Consider the following 22,205-nt stretch of genomic DNA (forward strand, 5'->3'; position numbering starts at 1 on the left):
AGGGGATTTTTTTTTTTTTAATCCAGCCTCAGGTTAGTATTTTTGCCCCCTTCCTTTTAAGTGCTCTCCTTTTTGAAGGTAAAAGGTCACCTGTATCACAGGGTATTAAGTGTGTACGGTGCCCTTTGCAGGACATCTGGAGGACGAGCGAGAAGTCAGGATGATGACAATAACCATGATGGCATCCAGATCAGGGTTAGCGTTACTGTACAAACTCATTTTGCTGACCTCGGCGTGAGGAAAATTAGCTCGGAAGGGAGGCCTGCAGTGTCATGACCGCTGGTTCAAGAGCATTTAAAGGTTGTTTGCTGATAGATGATACTGTTTGGTAAATAAGTTAAAACGTCACCGAGGCATTGTGTTACAGAGGAACCTCAAAGGGCATCATTACAGTGCATTGCTCCTCTTGGCCATCACTGCTACCCTGCTGTGGTTGCAGATATTTATTCGGCCTTTTTTTATATACTGTATAAAAATATAATTGAATATACACTCCTGATCAGATTTTTAAGACCAACTGAAAAATGGCAAGCATTTTCACTGTTGGATCTTAAGGAGGTCCTCGGTAGAGCTTCAAAATGCAAAAGAAGAAATGGGAGTGAAACAAAAACTTGTTGAATTAGCAGTTTATTGCAAACAACAGGGGTGTCACGAGATACACGAGACGATACATGAGGTTGGGTCTGCGAGAACAAGTTGAGATGAGATTTTAACATTACTTTGCAGAAAAACACAATGAAAAATCTATATGACAATATATTGCAATCTACTAATTTAATTTCTACTGTGTTACACTCTTCTGCACACTGTGTGTATGCTGCAGGCCCCGCCTCCACCCACCGAGACAAAGAGACTGGATGACTGACAAAAGGACTCACTGCGCTCATGCTGTTGTTCTATGAAACAAACGCGCGAACGTGCTGGAACCAATGCACAGAGCGAAGTCTCTTCCTGCCTGTTTGGAGGCGGAAGGTGAGGAAAACAGACACGCGTGCACATGGCTATATATTGAGGCAGACAAAATTATCCAATTCATTTTCATTTATTGTGTGATTCATTTATTCTTGTCTCAAGCATAATGCCCACAAGACTTTTTCTTTTTTTGAACAAGAAATCTTGTCACATTTTAATTTTGTGAAGGGGGCAGTGCGGTGCGGTGAAATGTCATCTAACTTTCTCCCGCGCTGCACAGAAAAGACTAGTATTCTGTATTTTTCCTCTTTTTCTTTTACCTCATATTTGGTCCCAAATGCTGATACTATGTGGGAATGCGTACAGGTAAGATTTGATGACTTATTGAGTGCCAATGTGCATATTTGTGCGGTGCATCTCTCTGAAAAACAAACTCCATGCTCTTACTGGTGGATGGTGGCTCTGTATTCATTTAGTGCTTTTCATTTGATGTTACTACTGTCAATAGTTTTACACAATACATAATAAATTAGATAGCTATAATTTACGTATGTTTTGCTGATGTGTGGAAAATCTGTCCAAGTGACGAGCTAACACGCTGCTAATGCTAGCGCTGCTAATACTTAAATCATGGTCACATTGAGAGCCCCCAAATAGGTGTCCATGGCTATGCCTGCCGGTAATTAGCAGCTCATAAACCAATTTAGCTTGCGGTTCAAAACAAAGAAGAGACGGCTCACATGTAAAAAAAAAAAAAACACTCGTTAGTTGGGACACTCGTATGACAAGGTACCACTGTATACATGACAAAAAAAATCTACAGTGCATCAGTGACTTCTCTCTTCTCCCTGGCATTTGAGAGGCGACATACTCCATGACAACTGAACACACAGCAACAGTAGATACAAATAACTTTGGTCATATCGAGAGAGCCATGACAGGACTTTGAAGATAAACCAAATTCATTCCAAATACCCTTTTCTTCGTCCGTTTCTGCTCAGTATTAGTTCCCGTTTGTGGCTCCTCATCAACTGCCACATTGTTGCCATTCCTCAAACGACTTTCCTCAAACAGGACGTGCGCACGTTAATAGCGAGGCCATTGAAGGAAATTTCCATTAACTTTGACAGCCCGAAAACATAGATATATAAGGCTAAACATATATCCTGTAAAACAAAGCTTTTGTGCCATTCATGACTTTTTAGTTTAATTGCTTTGTTATATCTCCCTCATTTGCATAGAGCCGTTTAATCTGGTTAGCCAATTGTTAATCACTATAATTAACAAAACACCCACATGCATCATGTGCTCCGTGTGCATCATTTATTCAGCCAATTTGACAACTTCCATTTCTTCACATTCACATTCCAAAACAACACACACAGATCTGAATTGTATTTGTATTTGTTTCTGTATTAAAACACTACTATGTTTTGTGCCCTTAAAAGAGAACACCATACACTTGCTCCTTTCAACATCTGTTGATTTTTAAAGTGTAAATGCATCATAAAAAGTACAGTCCTTCTGCAGTGAACTATCTACTAAGTTAAATCATTTGAGCAACTTTGGAGTGGCTGTGGTGTGTTTTATTACAGCATGTTGTGTGTTTAAAAAAATAAACACCAGTTAAAAGGCTTCACATGTTAAGTGTTGCTATTTAGATCATTTCATGTAACATAAATGCTCCAATGAATGCCTCTTCTGTTAGTCTCCTATAGTCGCTGGGCACTTGGTTTACCAAAGTAAATAACTTCCGGAGGCAGTGCTAAAAACACATTTGCCTTAACAGCTGTGGCTGTAAGTAACCGCTTGATGTACTTTTATTAATGCCAAAAGATGGCAGTAGCTGCTAAGTGATCAGTATCCAGCAGCATTATCAAACTCTGCATGCACTTTAAAATGTTGGTTGTGCTACTCAGCTGTTAGTGTGTTACACTTGCCATACTGTTGTGTACAATTCACTTCTCAGCCATATTACTGACTGAGCAGTTTGCTCCTTACCACTATTACAACATTGGCTCTGTTGCTGTCGTGTTGTAAAATATGCCTATTAATGACAATGACTATGTTTACATGCAGTCAATATTCAGGTTACGGTCAATATTCCGGTTTCTGAAACATTCCGAATAACCCGTTTACATGCGTTAAGGGTTATTGGTGCTTACATGGCCGTGCGCAACCGGGTTATTGCTAATATTCCGGTTATGATAGGGTTATATGACTGCATGTAAACGTACTCCGTGTCATCCAAGACAAGCTACGTTTTGATATCCACTTTCTCACTCCAAAGCATCATGTTGTTATATACTTTTCAGAAAAAAACAACCTCTCTCCAAATAACACCCCATCCACTTCCATAATTAGAGCATTTTTGTTCAATGTAATTAAAATTCAGAATGGATGGCATCCATCATGCTGAAAATGTGCTGGTGATCATGTGTAAAGGCCACTTGTGGATTGTATGGCAATCGATATGCTAATTTATGGAATGGTCATTTGGATTAAAGTCCTAATTAGCTGACCAACAAGTAATTTTCATGCATGTATGAGCGCTTCATAAACAATACCAGAATAAAAACACAGATATGCACAAATGACACACTCCCATCTCAAAAGACATCAAGTATCCCATCAGCCACTCTGCTCTGCAACACAGAGCAAGAGTTGAATTGTGTCTGAGACAAACGTGAATAATAATAACATTAATAAAGTGCAGCTAAAAAGTATGTGTTTTTTCTTCTGGTTTCCACAAAAGGTGAAAAGCGAAAAGAGATACAGCAGAAGTAAGACAGCGAGGCCACTTTGGTGTCCCTGGCAGCAGACATAAACAAAACCACACGCCTCCGAGCACATCATCAATACTTCCAGTCATGGAGAAACACAACCGCACGCTAAACTGAGGGGGCTGATGCAAGACGGTTTGACGAGTCCTCTATGGATGTTCTGTATAATAAGGCTGACTTTCATTTTGGTCCACTTTTTCCACACTTCCCCCACAAAAAAGTATGCAGCTGACGTACAATTCAAGGTTTTGTTGGGGGGTTTTTATGTTAAAATACAATTCAAATCGGCCTGATCGCTACTATACGTAAAAATATTATTGTAACATTTGTGGGTAGAATTACAAACATGTATTAGAGCCACAATGAAAAAAGTTTTAAATTACGAGAATAAAAAACAGACCATAGTACGAAAACAATGTCAGATTACTATGAGGAAAAAAAATCGAGAATAAAGAATATTAAAGACTGAATGTCTAAAGTCTAATGTAACTAAAACTATTTTAGTCTTGCAAGATTACAGCCTATTATTTCAACTGTACTTAGAAAATGACAAATGACCACTTTCTTAATGTCAATTTTACAACTCACAAAATTTACTTTGTTCTTGTACAATTTAGATTATATTCTTGCATATTCAACGTTATTTTCTTAAAATGTGTTTGTACTCCTTTTCAGAAAACACACTCAATATTTTCGCTTTGGATTCTTAAAATGCCTATCTTCTATATACTCGTGTAATACCTAAATGTATATAAACCTTTTTTTTTGCCTATTTTTCCCAACCTTATTCTCACAGAAATTTTGACACCCGACTTTTGACTCTTTATTCCTGTAAATTTCATTCTAATAAATGTCTTTATTTTGAAAAATATTTAAATTATTTCTTCAAAGAAATCTTTAAATTACAAGTTGTTATAGTCTTGTAATATTTTTGAGTTTATTCTCTTGAAATGACAATTTTATTTTTGTCAAATTTCGATGTTTTTTTTCCTCCTAATTCTATGACTTGACATATTTGATTTTGTGTGGCCCTAATACTCGTTGGTATGAACGTTGTCACACTATACACTTCATGTCAAATAAAAAATGTAAAATATAGTCCATGTAACGTCAACAAGAAACATAAATATATCTCATTAAGAGAAGCCCACTTAAGTGTGAACAGTCGTTGTCAGTAACTTATTTGGAGTATTTCAAGGGAAAGTGCGCCATCTGGCGGAGGGAAGAGGCCGTGCAGCAGCTACAGTGTGAGAGTCTACAGTGTTAAGAGCATTGCAGTACAATTTCTAAAAATTGTACTCCGTGAAAAAGTAGGTGTATAAAAAAGGTGGTACATCAGTGTACTGGCACTCCTTTTTCTTACAAATATTTAAAAATATCTTTGAAAAAAAAAACCTTCCGACTCGTCTTTTCACATCTCCTAGGCCACACGGTGCCCGTCAAGTGTTTTTATGTGACATGCGAGGTGAGATGGGAAAAGGTGGGGGGTCAGCAGAAGAAGTTGGGAGGATCACACACGGTAAACGCTACCGAAATGTCGTGACAGTGTGAAAATTTTTCTACGTCGTGGAACAGTCTACTCTAGAAAGTAAGACTCCTTATGGGACCGGTCTACTTCAAGAAAGTAGACCCCCTCTGGGACCAGTCTACTTCTAGTGAGTAGACTCCCCCCCTCCACCCGGTTCCCTCCTCACTGTGACAAAAACAGTTTGTTTGACAGCGGACTCCTCAGAGCTGAGAGTCAGCCCCCAGGCTGTTGAGCTCCTCGGGCGAGTGCTTCTCGCCGCCTGTCACGGCGCTCTGGCGGAAGCCGGAAGCAATCTCATCAAAAGTCCGGCCCTTGGTCTCCGGGACCTTAAAGTAGGTGAAGATGAAGAAAAACAGCAGCAGGACGATGAAGATGACGAAGACGTAAGCGCCGCACGCAGCCTGTGGAAGAAACGAGAGATGAGGACTTCTTGTATAGCCAACATGAGCGGAGGTTTTACAGGACTAATAACAAATTGGACTATTGGACATTTGAGTAATAATATTGTCTGAATTTGGTTACCTTTGTCTCTTTAAAACACTTGCTAATAAAAAAAATCAGTGGTCACTTTGACTATTTGTTCTGTAAAGGGTGTCTTTGAGCATAAGCAGTTTGTGCTTTACTGCAATTACAACATCGGTTCTGTTGCTGCTGTGTTGGTCTTTAACAGTAAGTACACAATGTAATGAATTAGACTAAGCATTATTGTTAAATTGAAATAATAGAAACTGGACACTTATCTTGAAAAGGAAGGATTTTTGATACAGCTCTTGCATAAATGGTTCATGTGTACCTAATAATGCCACATTTTTTTAATTTGTGTGCTATTTTGTAGTTTAGAATATGACATAATACAACCCCTGGCAAAAATTATGGAATCACCAGTCTCGGAGGATGTTCATTCAGTTGTTTAATTTTGTAGAAAAAAAGCAGATCACAGACATGACACAAAACTAAAGTCATTTCAAATGGCAACTTTCTGGCTTTAAGAAACACTAAAAGAAATCAAGAAAAAAAGATGTGGTAGTCAGTAACAGTCACTTTTTTTAGACCAATCAGAGGGAAAAAATTATGGAATCACTCAATTCTGAAGAAAAAATTATGGAATCATGAAAAAAACAACAAAAGAATACTTCAAACACACCACTAGTACTTTGTTGCACCACCTCTGGCTTTTATAACAGCTCGCAGTCTCAGAGGCATGGACTTAATGAGTGACAAACAGTACTCTTCATCAGTCTGGCTCCAACTTTCTCTGATTGCTTTTGCCAGATCAGCTTTGCAGGTTGGACCATTTTCTTCAACTTCCACCACAGATTTTCAATTGGATTGAGATCCGGACTATTTGCAGGCCATGACATTGACCTTATGTGTCTTTCTTCAAGGAATGTTTTCACAGTTTTTGCTCTATGGCAAGATGCATTATCATCCTGAAAAATGATTTCATCATCCCCAAACGCCCTTTCAATTGATGGGATAAGAAAAGTGTCCAAAATGTCAACGTAAACTTGTGCATTTATTGAAGATGTAATGACAGCCATCTCCCCAGTGCCTTTACCTGACATGCAGCCCCATATCATCAATGACTGTGGAAATTTGCATGTTTTCTTCAGGCAGTCGTCTTCATAAATCTCATTGGAACGGCACCAAACAAAAGTTCCAGCATCATCACCTTGCCCAATGCAGATTCGCGATTCATCACTGAATATGACTTTCATCCAGTCATCCACAGTCCACGATTGCTTTTTCTTAGCCCATTGTAACCTTGTTTTTTTCTGTTTAGGTGTTAATGATGGCTTTCGTTTAGCTTTCCTGGATGTAAATTCCATTTCCTTTAGGCGGTTTCTTACAGTTCGGTCACAGACGTTGACTCCAGTTTCCTCCCATTTGTTCCTCATTTGTTTTGCTGTGCATTTTCTGTTTTCAGGACATATTGCTTTAAGTTTTCTGTCTTGACGCTTTGATGTCTTCCTTGATCTACCAGCATGCTTGCCTTTAACAACCTTCCCATGTTGTTTGTACTTGGTCCAGATCTTAGACACAGCTGACTGAACAACCAACATCTTTTGCAACATTGCGTGATGATTTACCTTCTTTAAGAAGTTTGATAATCCTCTCCTTTGTTTCAATTGACATCTCTTGTGTTGGAGCCATGATTCATGCCAGTCTACTTGGTGCAACAGCTCTCCAAGGTGTGATCACTCCTGTTTAACTGCAGACTAAGGAGCAGATCTAATCTGATGCAGGTGTTAGTTTTGGGAATGGAAATTTACAGGGTGATTCCATAATTTTTTCCTCAGAATTGAGTGATTCCGTAATTTTTTCCCTCTGATTGGTCTAAAAAAGTAACTGTTACTGACTACCACATCTTTTTTCTTGATTTCTTTTAGTGTTTCTTAAAGCCAGAAAGTTGCCATTTGAAATGACTTTAGTTTAGTGTCATGTCTGTGATCTGCTTTTTTTCTACAAATTTAAACAACTGAATGAACATCCTCCGAGACTGGTGATTCCATAATTTTTGCCAGGAGTTGTAGGACTTAAGTGAATTTAAATCATACTTTAGCTGGAGGCCACTAGCATTTATCTTGAGATCTTCCGTAAACTGTAATACTGTAATGGTCGGCTCCTGCTCACCTCTATATACTGGAAGCCCATCCCCACGATGAAGTTGGCAGTCCAGTTGGAGAAACCGGCCACAGCGATGGCTGAAGGCCTCGGTCCCTGGGAGAACAACTCAGCTACAATGAACCAGGGAATGGGACCCGGCCCGATCTCAAAGAAGGCCACAAAGGCAAAAATGGCCACGATGCTCAGGTAGGACATCCATTTGAGCTGGTCCTGGAAAGAACAGGGAGGAGGGTGTTACAGATATCCATAACTTGCATTGTACCTCAAAAGGCCTTGTTCTGAGGATCGCTTACAAGCAGAGCCAATGCAATAGTCATGAGGATGGCAGAACCGGCCATTCCCAGCAGTCCCAACAGATGGAGGGACCTGCGTCCTGCGCGCTCCACCACAAAGAGCTGCAGAAAAAAATAGAAGAGGTCTTAATTTAATCATTTATGGTTTGTTATCTTGCGCTCATTTTCCTTTGAATTTGACAACAAATAAAATCATACTTACTGACACCACAGTGAAAGCTGTGTTAACAACACCAGCTCCGATCGTGGCGTAGACTGGCTGCTCGACTCCGGCCTTCTCAAAGATGCTAGTGGAGTAGTAGAAGACCTGACAGAGGACGTGACACACCAACTTCATATTCATGTAGTCCTCAGCATCTGTGTGCTTTGTGTGAAAGGCGAGCCTGCAAACTCACGGCATTGATGCCCGACAGCTGTTGGGAGAGCTGTAGCACGACAGCAACCAGGAGGGGCTGGCGGTAGATCGGCGAGCGGAAAAGCTCCGGGATGGTCACCTTCTTCTCCCTCATCATCTGACGGCTCTCCTCCTTCATCTCCTGCATGTCGGCGCTCACATCATTGGTCCCCCTGAGCTTCTTCAGCACTAAGAATTGGTCTGCATTAAAGAAACCCTCCCGAACCAAAAGATCACAAGTATTTTTGTGCAAGAACCTACCAGTCTTGGCTTTGTTTTCTTCATTTTTGTTGATGAGCAGGAAGCGGGGGCTCTCGGGGCAGAGAGGTAGCAGAATGCACTGCATCACCGAGGGGATGAAGATGAAGCCCAAGAGGAGCGGCCACAAGTTTGTGTTGCCCATAATGGCCTCCATTCCAAACACCTGAAATCATCACCAACGGACAGATTGCAGCCTCAGATAGACCTCAAAGTGGCAACATGGAAATATTGTAAAAAAAAACCTAATAATAATACCTGCGCTATGAGGATGCCCACAACGATGCCCAGCTGGTGGAGGGTTCCCAGAGCTCCTCGCAGAGACGTCGGGGACACCTCGCCCACATACATGGGCACGAAGCCAGTGGAGAGGCCTGAGTAGAAGCCTACCACGAAGCGACCTATGATTAGCATTTCAAAGGAGGATGCCAGTTTGGAGAAGCCCATCAAAGCGGCCGAGATCAGGGCCAGGACGTTGGCCATGAGCATGGCGTTTCTCCTGAGAGCATCAAATGGACACGTGGAAACTCAATAAAAAAAGTGCAGATGATATTTTCTATACTAATTATCCTGTTTAAGAACACAGGGAAGCTGAAGCCTATCCCAGCTGAGTCCCACTTCTGACACCAAATGTACTGGCAATTGTCCTTGTTGCTACGGTGAACTGGAATGAAAGTTGGGAACACCACTGGATTCTTTTTCTCTATTTAACCCTGCGCAAGATGAGAGAGAAACATCGCACAAAAGGCGTACAAGGCGCAGGTTACACGGCATCTAGCTAATACACCCCTCCCAGTGATGCAGACTCATGCCACATACAGTACCTGTCATTTAACATTCAGTATATTCATTGGGAAATAAACACCTAGGAGACACGGCTTACATGTTAATCTTTTTTTTCTGCAGATGTTTTTCATTCAATAAAAGCTTATGGTGGTGTACGATACATTTAAAACAGCAATGTGTCAAACTTTAAGGGATAGTTGGGATTTTTTGACATTAAGTTGTATGACATCCCCATCAGCAGTCTAGTGCATCAACGGTGACTTCTGCCCCACTTCGTCCCGTGAGATGAGTTCTGGTCGGTTTTCGTTGTGGAGGAAAGTAGTCTTGTCTAATTGCTGGGGTCTTTTCAAAACAATATGCCTTCAAAAGAGCAATACAGTACATTTGCATCACAAAACCGTTGCCCACAAAACAAGTCAGACCTCTCAATTGCTCTGCCTCATTTTCTCTCCGCTCATATGACTGCGCGTTGTCGCTTGTTCATTGTTGTGTATGTGTTCCAGTGTTACATGCGCGGATGAAGACCGCTGTGATTTATCATCCGCGCATGGGTTTATTACATCCTCCAATGAAATCAACAATAATGATAATGTGCTGACCCGGAAGTTATGTGCAATGTTCTGAAGAGTTCTGTGTTGTCCGACTGACTGTGAAGCCGAGGGTTTGTGTGTGTGCGGCGCTGCTGAGTGGATACAGCTACGTGCGCTGATATTCTTCTAGTATTTGCTGATATTCTTTTGGCAGTACACTGTTTTATTCAATCAAGCAATTGTTGATGGACCTTCTCGTCATTCTGATAGCATCAGATGTGACAATAGCGTTATTAAAGCAAACATAGCTTTAGTATTGCCAACAGTATCGGTATGAGCAGATATCTAAATTCAAGTATCGGGATCGGATCAGAAGTGAAAAAATATGGGTTGGTGCATCCCTAGTACTGTGTGCAATCTTTTATTTTATTTTCTTTGGAAAATAAAAATGATGCACACAGAGATTGCATTATTTCTCCTTTTTTTTAAATTACAAATTAAAACAATTATATTTTTTTAAATGCATTTGTTGTAAATCCCAACCAATTTCAATGTAAACTCACAAGACAAAGTCACAAAAGAAGTCAATCTTCATCTTGGTCATGTGACATGCACCACTAGCTACTAGTCTTATTACCTTCCAAAGCGGTTGACGAAGAAGCCGACCGAGAAGGAGCCAAAGATGCCGCCCACAGAGAAGATGGAGACGGCGATGGACCAGATGGCTTTGAGTGAGCTGTCTGAGATGGGCTCGTTGTAGCGCTTCACCCACGTGTCATTGATGAATTGCTCAATGATCTGAAAACACATGATGACATGAGCCAATAACACCACAAATGGAATGAAAAACAACATTGCATGAGTGTTTCTCCATCACGTTTTTATAAGCCTAATGTTATTTGCTGAGCTGAGCTGCCGCAATGTGGCCTGCTGGTGGCAGCACAGCGTGACGGTTGCCATTTCCTGAAGTTCAGCAACCTTCAACAAGTCGGGTGTCAAGTTTACTCCCCTCCCCCACCACGGCTGTGTTGACAAACACACCCACCCTGGCTGCAGTTAAGTAACTGTCTGTCTGCGTATACGTGCGCGTACGTCACGGCAGCACAGCTCACATGATTCTGAATATGTCACCACCCACTATGTGACTTCACTAGTATGTCGCTTGACCCAGGGCAAAATGTCACATGGCTGGTGTGTTTGTTTTCAAACGCTGTCTGGCCGGAGTCAACCTGTTCAACTAGCATGCCCTGTCCCTTATTTGAGTGCTTTCCTGTGAAAGCCAAAGTCCCTATCACCTCACACTTCAGACCGTGCTTAGTGATTAGTGTTATCAAACAGTGTCCTGACCTTCACAGCCCCTCACATCTATACTGACACACAATGTTTTTATAGTCAGATTATATGATGCCTGAATATATGTAACCCACCCTGTTTCGCACTGCCCGCACCGGGACTTCAACACAAGACCTTCGTAATGGGAGGCGAGGGCGCTGACCACGCGACTAAAAGCCCGAACTGTCGGCCGTGTGTTCAGCGCAGCTCTTGAGGCAGAGGGAGTGAGGTTTTTTACCAACGTACACTCGCACAGCCTCACAGGCTGGCATCCGTTACATATATAACAAGCAATCCAGTTTCAGTTTTGCAGGTGAGACACAAATTATGTTTACATAGCATTAGCAAGAAAAATGGTTAGGTGAGGACAACTATTTGACAGTGTCCTGTCACATAACCAATACAATTAGTATTTACAAACGAAAGGAACATTTTGATCCATGTTGTGTTTGTGTTTAACTCACTTCTCCATATGCAAAACCTACTTCCTGTTTATATTATAATAACAGATGAGTTGTTTGTTGGAACAATTTTAATGTGTGTAAAAAACACAGAAACAGAGGGTACCCGGCCTGCTTTATTAATTCAGACCAATAAAAGCGAACTATGGGTGTGAAAGCAGCCACGGTATAACTATCGTGGCTCCACCAAGCATACTGACAGACTGATCTCTCTTGCATTACTTTTGCAGGAGGACTGTGCACTCTGATCCAGCGCCCGGCAAAAAACCTCAGAATGAAAACAAGCCCTGCACTCATGCCGCCAGGTCGTCAGCGGGAGTCATCCAAGCTGGCCGGCTTTCAGGTTGTCAAGGTGAACGGTGGTATTCAAAGCCGAGTAGTTCTGCTGATATGTGATCTCAACAGGACGGGATAATTGCCGGCAATAACCTTAAAGTGCTGTTGACGCTTAAAGATTGTGGTGGTTAAACAATATCCTCTTAGGTGGTCATTAATACGAGGGGATTATTCACGAATGTGTTGGGTGATTGTTCTGTAGCCTTCATGTGACGCGACTTAAAGCTCACATTGACCAACCACATCCCCAACAGAGACCCTCCTCACAGCCCCTTCTTTTCCCGTTCTCTACCATTCGGTAGGCTTTAGCTCAGTGAAGCCCAACACGTGCTGTTTTTATGTTTTGCCCAGCCAACAACTCACCTCCGCAACCTGTGCAGATTAATAGTGCTGGAACAGGAAGCTAGTGCTTTTCTACATATGCAAACATTCCTGGTAGAGAGATGAGTATGACTCTTGATTATGTGGCTTATGAAAGAATTGCGATGTGCTAATTATGTTTTCCCTTTGGTTTTCAGCAGTGCATATTGGTTTTAAAAATGAATGTTGAGTTTATGGAAGATAGGATGGGGCCGATCCAATCCAGTATCTGAATTGAGTTCCCATACCAGCGTAATTCATGTATCGGAAAAACTGATACCACCTGCGGAGAGTCTCAATACATAAGCCTTGTCTGTCCTTGAATGTTCTCAACTTCTTGTTGGCAGCAACAGAGCATCAGTGAATGCAGACGTCCTCTTCCCTCGCTCTGCATGTGCACACACACAAGTGCTCCGCCTGACACATTCACAAGGAATCACGGCCACACAAAACAGTCGGACATCTATACAACACACAACTGCCAGGTCGCTCCTATCTTACTTGCCTGTAGAGAGAAGTTCATTATGATAAAGTAGTGACCCGGAAGTTAGGTGCAATTAATTATTACATTACTCATTATGTGTTGTCCGGCTGTCTGTGAAGCCATGAACGTGAGGGCTTGTGTGTGTGTGGCGCCACATGTGTGGAGACAGCTAACGTTCGATGATATTCTTGTAGCTACATTTGCTCATATTCTTTTGGCGCGGTTGCATATTAAAGCAAACAGAACTCTGGTGTTGGAATTGTATTGGTATCGGGCTTAGATGGGAAGTGAAAAAAATGTGGATCAATGCGTCCCCAAGACTTCATTTGTATTTCAGAATGGGTATAATCATTTCTACAGTCAGAAATTAATGTGCGTTAACAACAACAAAAACATTATGCTGATCAGTATATATCAATAATACATGAGAAAATAGCAATTAATCCAACTGGTTTTCAACTTCAAGGAGATTTAGTCAGGCAGCATGGTGGCCTAATGGTTGGTTGGCACATCTGCTTCCCAGTCAGGAGACCCAGGTTTGAATCTCCATTGGAACTTCTCAGAGTTTGCACGTTCTCCCCATGCCCAAACGCCGCTGGAATAGGCTCCAGCGCACTTGTAACCCGAGTTTTTGTTGTTTTTTTTTAATACAAAAAATAGATGTTTATTGAAGAGTCTTACCTTACCGTCACCCTGCACACGATAAGCATAGGGAATGAATGGATAGGTTCACTGTGCAAGAGTCCCACAATGTGCTGCTTGCATTGCTTATAAACAAAGTATGTGAGTGCATGTGAAAACCATTCAGTGAATCATTGCTGTGGAAAACAACAAATCTGTCAAAATTGTGAGCGGAGGTTGGGCCAGTCTGGCGACACACCTGTGACCCGTGCAGAGGGAGGGCGATGTGGCCGCAGGGTGCGCCCAGACTAATGCGGTCTAACAATCAAACACAAAACTTGCTGTACTATACATCCATCAGGAAATTGTCTCCTTTGTTAACCTCCCTGTTAATAAAAAATAAATTGACTCTGGAGGGGGACCATGAGAATGTTTTCTTAGTACCTGCGCCGCTGTGGGAACAGGTGCCCACTCATTTCCTGCAATAATCCTTGTCCTAGTGTTTCCCAGCCTGCTGTCAGTGAGTCCATTTTAGGGCATGGACACGCCGTTTTACACAGAAATCACTGGGAGCCTGTTAATATAGATGTCCTTGGAGTCGATAAGCCTCAATGCGGCTATTATTATCCCCCGACTAAGCCCACCCCCTTTTCCACTCTCTCGCCCTGAGTACAGCAGTCAGCAGGGGGCCCGGTTCAGCAGGGGACATCAGCAAATATTGCAGATCCAAAATATTAAGGACTTTTCTCTCTTAAACACCCAGCTACAGTCATGCAAAAATCGGGGTCGTCATTGTTTCACATGATAATAAAAATACATTGGTCGGTTGCGCTCTAAATGCCTTGGGTGACATGCTAGCATACATGTAAAACAGATATCCTCTTAACTTTTTAGTCATTAGACAAATGGTCAGTGACTTATCAACAATTATTTGTCCAACAAAGACACTTTGCTTTTTCCAAACAATCCAATTTTACAGACATAAAAGTGTGCACCAAATTCCGTGGTGATTTGTCGAGCACATTTAGTTAGCTGTGTGAGAAATTTCAAGTCAACCCGACTTATGGGGTTTAAAATACAACTATAATAGCATAGGCATCAGTGGGGGTGCAGGTTTTCTTACCTTTTGAGGCGCATTGATGACGCCCGTGTTGTATCCAAACTGCAGGGAGCCAATCACGGCAGCCCCCACACACATCATCAACGGGAAGGTGATTTGCTGCATGTAAGAAAGACAGGAAGTGATGTCAGTGGGTGCCTGAAAGGTTGGCGTCAACGAGTATCGTGTCAATGAGAAGGAAATGTAAAGGTTATTTTGTCACATACTATGTATCGTTAACTTTGTCACCGGTAGTAATCATGAGGTTAAATGGATCAAGCAGAGCTCCACGAGCTGGACCAGAGATAATTGCTCCTCCACGGGTTGCTTAAAACCCGCAAAATGAAGCCTCTTATGCTGAGGTCATGTTGTGTGACACGTAAAGAAAGTCTTCTAACACAAACTCAGATTTCTATCTTGAAGCATGTGCGGATGGATGATTCTGACTATTAATAGACCCCATCGCTAGCTTCCTCGAGAGGTCAGCGTAGTTCTCCAGACAACTGATGGAAACAACCATCAGCTCAAGGGGGAACCTCCAGACTCCTACACATCTTTACCTCGACATGAAGCTCAGTCGAGCCGGGGAGCTTAGAGTGTACTCTCCTCATGCCACAAATTTAATAAACCAGGGCGGAGGATGTCACCTTTCATTTCCTGGTCTCAGACCAGAATACAAGAGCTTCAGGCACAATTGGTTACAGGTTTTGCAGAGTTCATTTTATGTTATTGGTTTGTAGGCCAAGTGTTGCACAGTGTATTGTATCAAAGTTCCTAAGTCTGTTGGCTACGTTCAGAGTGCATTTTTTCCATGCGACAATGTGACTTTTTTTTTTAGAAACAGTCGTGAACAGGAAGCAGCGGAAAAGGCAAACATTTGAAGCATGTATCCGAGCACGCTCTATGAAAAAAAAAAAAAAAAACACAGAAATAAAGCCACTCTAGGCCCCGCCTTCACTTCTGAGCTTACAAGGATGTTGTGTGTGTCATCAAGCTGTGTCAATACCACTTTCGAGCATGGAGGGCTGTCTCTTAAAGGGTCCGGTGCTGAGGATTGAGAGTTTCCACTGGAAACAAAGAAATCTTGTCTCTGCGGGAGACAGCACCACTGACCCACACTGGGTAAACTAGAAATATGCAGCTACACTCGCTAACAAGTTTTTATTCAGTAAGCGTTGGAATGACTGACAGTGAGGGCTGGGCGAGGCGGGGAAGATCAACAACACCTTTTCTTTGTACCTACATATGCGATGCTTTTAGCCACTTAAAGATGTCCTAAGGAAGCAACACTTGTGCTGCTGCTCCTTTAAACGCATCACATCGAGACAGCAAATGGAAGATTCCTACACCTTTGTGCACACAGGCAGCAGCGTGGCAGCGAGTATTCACTCATTCGAGCGACAATGAAGTCACACCCCGCGTACGTTTTATCATCCGCTCGAGGAAGCAGAGTGCGCCTTCGTGTTGGCTAGTTGCCAAGACGTGCCTTGCGTAGTTGAGGCTGCAGTTTTCACTCTGGAAGGTGCGTGAGCCAAGAACAAATGACCACGTGTAGCTTTGTATATATCGTGGCGTGATTGATGACATAATAGCAGGTGTGTTGCGCAATGTGCAAAAAAAATATGATTAACTTAAGTCAATAATTTCTCCAGAATAAAGCCTCTGGATGAAAGTGTGTTGTGAACAATTCTAGCTTTGCTGCTTTGCCTCACCATGTTTTAATTATTATTTAAATGCCACAGTCAGCTGCAGCCTACCATGCAAATGTGAGGTCTAAGAATGATGATCTACTGTTGATGTGGCCAGTCAACTTTGTCTGCACAGTCATTGCTGCTAAGCACAATTAGCTGTGTTGACTAGGCTGGGACTGCACAGCCCTCCTCACAAATGCTGGGCTAAACAATGACACTGCATTCACAAAGCCAATAAATAGGAAAGGATGGTCACAAACCATAAACCAATTTGAGGTGATTGATTTTCTGCCCCGTGATCAGAAGCCAGTGTGTACTTCTGTTAATAGATCAAAGGTGGGAAACCTACAGACCGTGCGTAATACTAATAACAAGGCCCCTGTTATTAAGACTGATGAAGAACGCTAAAGCCTGTTTTATGCTTTCCGCGTCCACGAGGTCCGTGCGGACAAATGATGTAATTTTTTACACCCACGCCCCATCGAGCGTCCCTTTTCATGCAGAAAATTCCCACTCCATGCACCTCCACTACACGGACAGAGACACGTGGAAAAAAATGGTAGACGAGCAGGAGATCCTCGCAGCTGATATGAGGCGGCCTACACTGACGCTCAGTAGTTTAAGCATAAAAAAAAACACTGAAACAAGTTGTATTTGAAGTCAAGTTGTTTTTTTTTAATTTTCTTTTGACAAAAACTTAAAACTAACTAAAAACAGTTCCACTTTGTTTTTTTAGTTGTTTTCTTGCTATTGTTTTTGTGTGTCACCTTTTGTCACTGTTAGTACTTTTTTTTAACATGAAAAATTGCACAATATTTTTTTTAACTTGAGAATTGCACAACAAGACAGTGTAGTACCTTTTTTATTGTCCTCTTCTTTTGCACGGGTTATATCAGAAAAACCTAAAACTATTTGTATATATGTATTTGGTGTGCATTAAAAAGACCGTTTTTATTTCCAAGTCAAAGCAGTCTTGTGTTGAAGACAACGACTTTTTTTTTTTTGTTTGAGCACCAATCTTCTCAAAAGTGGAGCAAACGTGGGAGGGAAATGGTAGATTTTTCTCATGTTGTGTGCCCATAAAAAGGCTGAAGGGACGAATATTACTGTTCATCAACGTCATTAAAAAGCCACTTTTGCATTATAGGAGGACGTTTAACCCTGATTTCCATTTTTTCTGCCCTACATGCTTTATGTGGGTATCCCTTTAAAAACTTGACAATTTGCAGCTCATCACTTTGTATCCCTTCTTCTTGGAAATTGGGGCCCATAGTACTATATGCCGGGGCCGGACCGATATGGATTTGTGGGGTTGATGCCGATTCCGATATTTGGGAATACAGAATTCTGATTACCTGTCAATCAGCCGATTAAATTTTTACATTTTTCAATTTAAAAAAAGATGTAATACCTGCTTTTGATGGCTTACATATAGTTCCAAACACTTGTTACAAAAATATACATGTCAATGACGTGACACATTTTTGTGTTTCCATGGTTTAGTTACATTTAAAAAGGTTAAAATTTTAACGACGGAGGATCGAACCCGCAACCTTCAGGTTGGGAGACGACCACTATACCACCCAAGCCCCAACTTAATCGTCAAGGCGGCGTTCAAGGAGCCATTTTGTTCATCTGTATAAGAAGGCAATGTGGCCGGAAATTATGTCACAAAGAAGGACCCCTGATTAGCCTAACTGCTGCATGCCAAGGTCAATAGCTCTTTTTGAACTCTTGCTAACTTGACATTTCCAGGGTATGGTCAGGTGTGCTTAGTGTTACAAGTTAAATGGCGTAACTTTAGAAAACCATTTATAATGCATAATAACTTTTAGAATGCCTTTTTGAAAACTTCACATCTGATGGCTGGCTGATTAATCAGTGTGTTTCCTGGTATTCCTGGTTATTATTAAACTTTATACAAACAGTATGGAACAATGAGCTTGTTTGACCTGCCAGTAATTTTCTCAAGGATGTTCAGCTTGTACAGTATTAAGTAACATTGTCCACACGTGTTTAAAAAGTCTTCTAACCCTCTAACACCCTCTGGGCCAGAGACATACCAGACAGTCAATATGTCGCCGTGCTCTTTGCTAAACAAGTCGCTAAAGCAAACACTAGGACCTTGGTGACAAAGCTCATCTTAAAATAAATCTTATGTGTGACAGTCAGGAGGTCCTATGTGCGATCTCTGATTTACAGACTCGAGTTTCACTGGAACACCTCATGCCTGTGTGGAACGCGCAATGAAACTTTGAGCTCAGTCTCATTAGAAGTCTAGAGTCAATCACACAAGAAGGGAGCATGAAGGCGGCCGGCCACTCATGCACATCAAAGCCAGTCTGTTGGCAGAATGGAGGCGTGGCCATCATGTGTGTACAGTGGAAAGAACATGGGCTGCCGAGCCAGTCAGGAGACGGTTTCTACTGGAGAATAAGCCGGGTCAGCAATTCGCTTGACCCCAATTAGCGTTTTATTCTTTGCAGACAAAGACAAACAGAAGTTACTCACAGTTAAGCTGAGGCAGCTGCAACGTGCGGCTTACATGGCGACACTGTGCTTAGAATGTCAGGTGTGGAATTATTAGTGTAAACTTTACATCACTATATTACTTTACACTGTAAAGTAAAATAGAATGAGCCCTGGCGAAGTGGAACACACCTCAGCGAAACAACACATGTTAGGCTGTAATGATTCTGGTGAAAAAACAGACTCACTCGGCCAGAAATAACTTTGCAGCATGCAACAAGCAGGTGACAGGGTCATCAACTCACTACAAGTTTCCACAAACTTCACCTGCACCTTGATAAGGAGTTTACGTTCAACTACAAGTCCAAAAAGGTGCTTGGTTGCCTTGATTGGATGACGTATGGCCTCTTGATGTATGGCCTCTCAACTACTTTCATTACCTGTAAACTTTGAAACTGTAAATGTGAAATACTAATTTGTATTTAGTGTGTGCACCCCTGATATACATGTACAATGTACATAAATACTCACATTTATAACTATACTACACATATATATATATATATTCTCTATGCTTCTAGTAGCAAGTAAGTACTGTATATCTTTGGGACTTGGTTGTTTTACAAGTAGCTTACTGGCTGAAAAAGTGTGGGTATCCATGCCATAGACGGCCCAAATCAATATGAACCAAACACAAACAGTTAGTGGTTTGGTTTGCAACATTTCAGAAAAGAGGGAAAAATGTTGATCACTGTGTTCCAAAGTCAAAGTTAATATGTGTAAATATCTTGTTTTTCCTACAACACAAAGTTAATAGGTCTCCTTTCGTGGATGACTATGGAAATTTCAAAAATATTCACATTTAAGAGGCTGAAATCAAAGGTTATTTACATTTTTAAATTATAAAAAACAATAGATTACTAAAAGCGTTGGATAACCGATTCAACGATTTCATTGTTGCAGCTCTAAAATGAATTAGCTGTATTTAATGTACAATATTGCAATTATTTGGTGACATTGTGAGCTTTGTGGTGATATGTCCTTTCGCCTCCCAGTCTCGCTAATAATGTGTCATGTCAGTGTGTGCTCACTGGGACAAGATTCCTATCACATCCACACCCAATATGCAAAGCCGATTGGGTAACTACAAGTTAGTGGTGATGTGATGGGGGGGCGTATAAAACTCACACAGGGGAAAAGTGTGGAAGGCTAAAGCAATGACAGTTAAGGAAACATTTAGCGAGTGTCCCCCAGTGCTGCTTCACTGGCCATGGTCCAAAAATTTTTTTTTTATGTCTTGCTGAATTTCCTGTCTGAGAATGCCACGGCACTCAAGTCAGAGACAGCATTATCAGACGCCAGATAGTTATGTTTGGTTTCACAACAATACAACTTGGAGAGTTTAAATAAATCCTGATACCTTCCCTTTGGACCATTTGGATAAAGTAAGTCATCATTAGGAATCATTTCAAAGAGCTATGAAATGAACATTTGGGGCATGCAACTTGTTTTGTTTGTACAGAGTTTGGAGCGCGTTTTTATTAGTGTCTGTCAAGTAGGATTATGCAACAAAGGCAAAACACACAGTGCAATATTTCTGATTTGAAAGATTTCTGATTACCCTTTTAAATCTGATAATGTATGAAAGCCATAATTCGCTCCTGTGCAAGAGGTGGGTATCCACAGTGTACAATTTGCTCATCATTCAAATTAGGTTTGCTCGAATGGAGAGGTTGAGAAAATGCTGAGGCAAATTCCAAGGAAATCAACTGAGGGCTGGTTAATAAAAGATATCATAGCAATCCTGCGATTTTGTCAAGTGGAGCCATTACATCAGTGTAACATTTCCTGTTCATGGTCTTACCCGGTCAAATATTTCATGATTATGAATATTTGGGCTAAATAAGAACAACAGCTCTCCTATCCTGCTTTTTTTATTTTGTTTGAATATGCTGATAAATTAAGAACAGGCCTAACACTGTGTATAATACAGTAATAACTATAGGAAAAAATAGATTATATATGGCGTGCAATACTCCTGATTTCATTGCTGACAGAAAAACAGATACATATTTAATAATATTACAAATATAGTTTAAATGTTCGAAAGTGCGGCTTCGAAAGGAAGCCATTGGTGCGCAGTATCAAAATAATAGCAGCATCAGTGGTGAGCTGCATTATGGGAAAATAAAAATGTCGTGCACTCACTGACCTCGTATGGAAACAACACGCTTTCACTGCCAATAAGCCGACAATTTAACTACCGGCACAAGAACAGGTTTGACGGAGTTACCTTTCCAGAATCCATGACGGTGACGATAAGTCTTTTGTTATTGCTGGTCTTCCTCTTCTTTTAAAAAATGATGGACACACTTCCTACTCACACGAGCCAGCCGCCTCAAAGCGCCTTGTCACGTTTCGGACTACAAAAATATAAAGTCTTTTCACGGTCACGTTTTTCTCTTGTAGAAAAGTCCAGCTCCCTTTGAAAGGAGGAGACTGCTCTTAGTTCACCTCAAAAGCCAAGCGTTGCGATCTTTCCCTCTTCCGCGTCGCTTTATGGCACAGTTTCGTGGTGTGTATGGGGAAAAAGTCTATCCAGACTATTTAGTTAGGTTCCCCTTGTCCCGGAGAAGACTGAGTGGTTGTGGGAAGGAAAGCTTCTATGTGGAAGAAGTCCGGTCAGGTTCATATATTTCATGCAGCTGACGCAACGCTTGGGGGGGGCGTGTCCAATAGCCTCCCAGCCAATAGCAGAAGGCCTTGCGTCCAGTTGCGTTTCTAACTGCACAAAGCAGAAGGAAGAAACCCTTCCAACATCACCCAGCAGACTGCCTCTCTGTGCACAAATCAAATATTAATCCATGTTCCAAAAAGATTCCGTTCCATGCCATGCAATGGGACTAAACTCCCTTCAAAGAGGTGCTACATGGTGACAATTCGTCACTCTCCAGCCACCCCACTGGCCATCGAGACATTTCAAAAATCAACTTATTGGCACCCTTATGTGAGTATACCTTGGCCAACTCAGGCAGGTATACCCTGGATTGGTTGCCAGTCAATCAATGGACATATCTTTTGAAAGACAATCTGAATTTTTCTCCCCAATTTGTACTCACACAACGCTAAACGTACCGTGCTTAGGCACACTTAACACTCAAAGCACGGTACGCTTGGCTGGTGTGAACCTACTCATAAAGACGTGTTATTTAATTCATGTGTTCGAGGCTCTGGTGGAAA

General features: G+C 41.6%; 1 protein-coding gene across 1 annotated transcript; it reads right to left on the minus strand.

The window, feature by feature from the left end:
- Window positions 1-611: 611 nt before the first annotated feature.
- Window positions 612-21,657, minus strand: slc2a1b (solute carrier family 2 member 1b). Its single transcript, XM_054784770.1, has 10 exons — window positions 21,259-21,657; window positions 14,830-14,925; window positions 10,750-10,910; window positions 9,055-9,295; window positions 8,800-8,962; window positions 8,540-8,727; window positions 8,347-8,451; window positions 8,145-8,246; window positions 7,858-8,061; window positions 612-5,624 (listed from the first exon to the last, which is right to left on the minus strand). The coding sequence occupies exons 1-10, from the start codon at window positions 21,271-21,273 to the stop codon at window positions 5,424-5,426; spliced, it is 1,476 nt and encodes a 491-aa protein (XP_054640745.1). The 5' UTR covers window positions 21,274-21,657; the 3' UTR covers window positions 612-5,423.
- Window positions 21,658-22,205: the final 548 nt, after the last annotated feature.

This window comes from Dunckerocampus dactyliophorus, chromosome 8, assembly GCF_027744805.1.
Source record: "Dunckerocampus dactyliophorus isolate RoL2022-P2 chromosome 8, RoL_Ddac_1.1, whole genome shotgun sequence".
Classification (NCBI taxonomy): Eukaryota; Metazoa; Chordata; class Actinopteri; order Syngnathiformes; family Syngnathidae; genus Dunckerocampus; species Dunckerocampus dactyliophorus.

Coding starts and splice junctions, on each gene's coding strand:
- slc2a1b (XM_054784770.1), bottom strand. Junction 8,963..9,054: donor TGGGCATCCTCATAGCGCAG/GTATTATTATTA, acceptor TGATGATTTCAG/GTGTTTGGAATGGAGGCCAT. Junction 8,452..8,539: donor AGCTGTCGGGCATCAATGCC/GTGAGTTTGCAG, acceptor GTCCTCTGTCAG/GTCTTCTACTACTCCACTAG.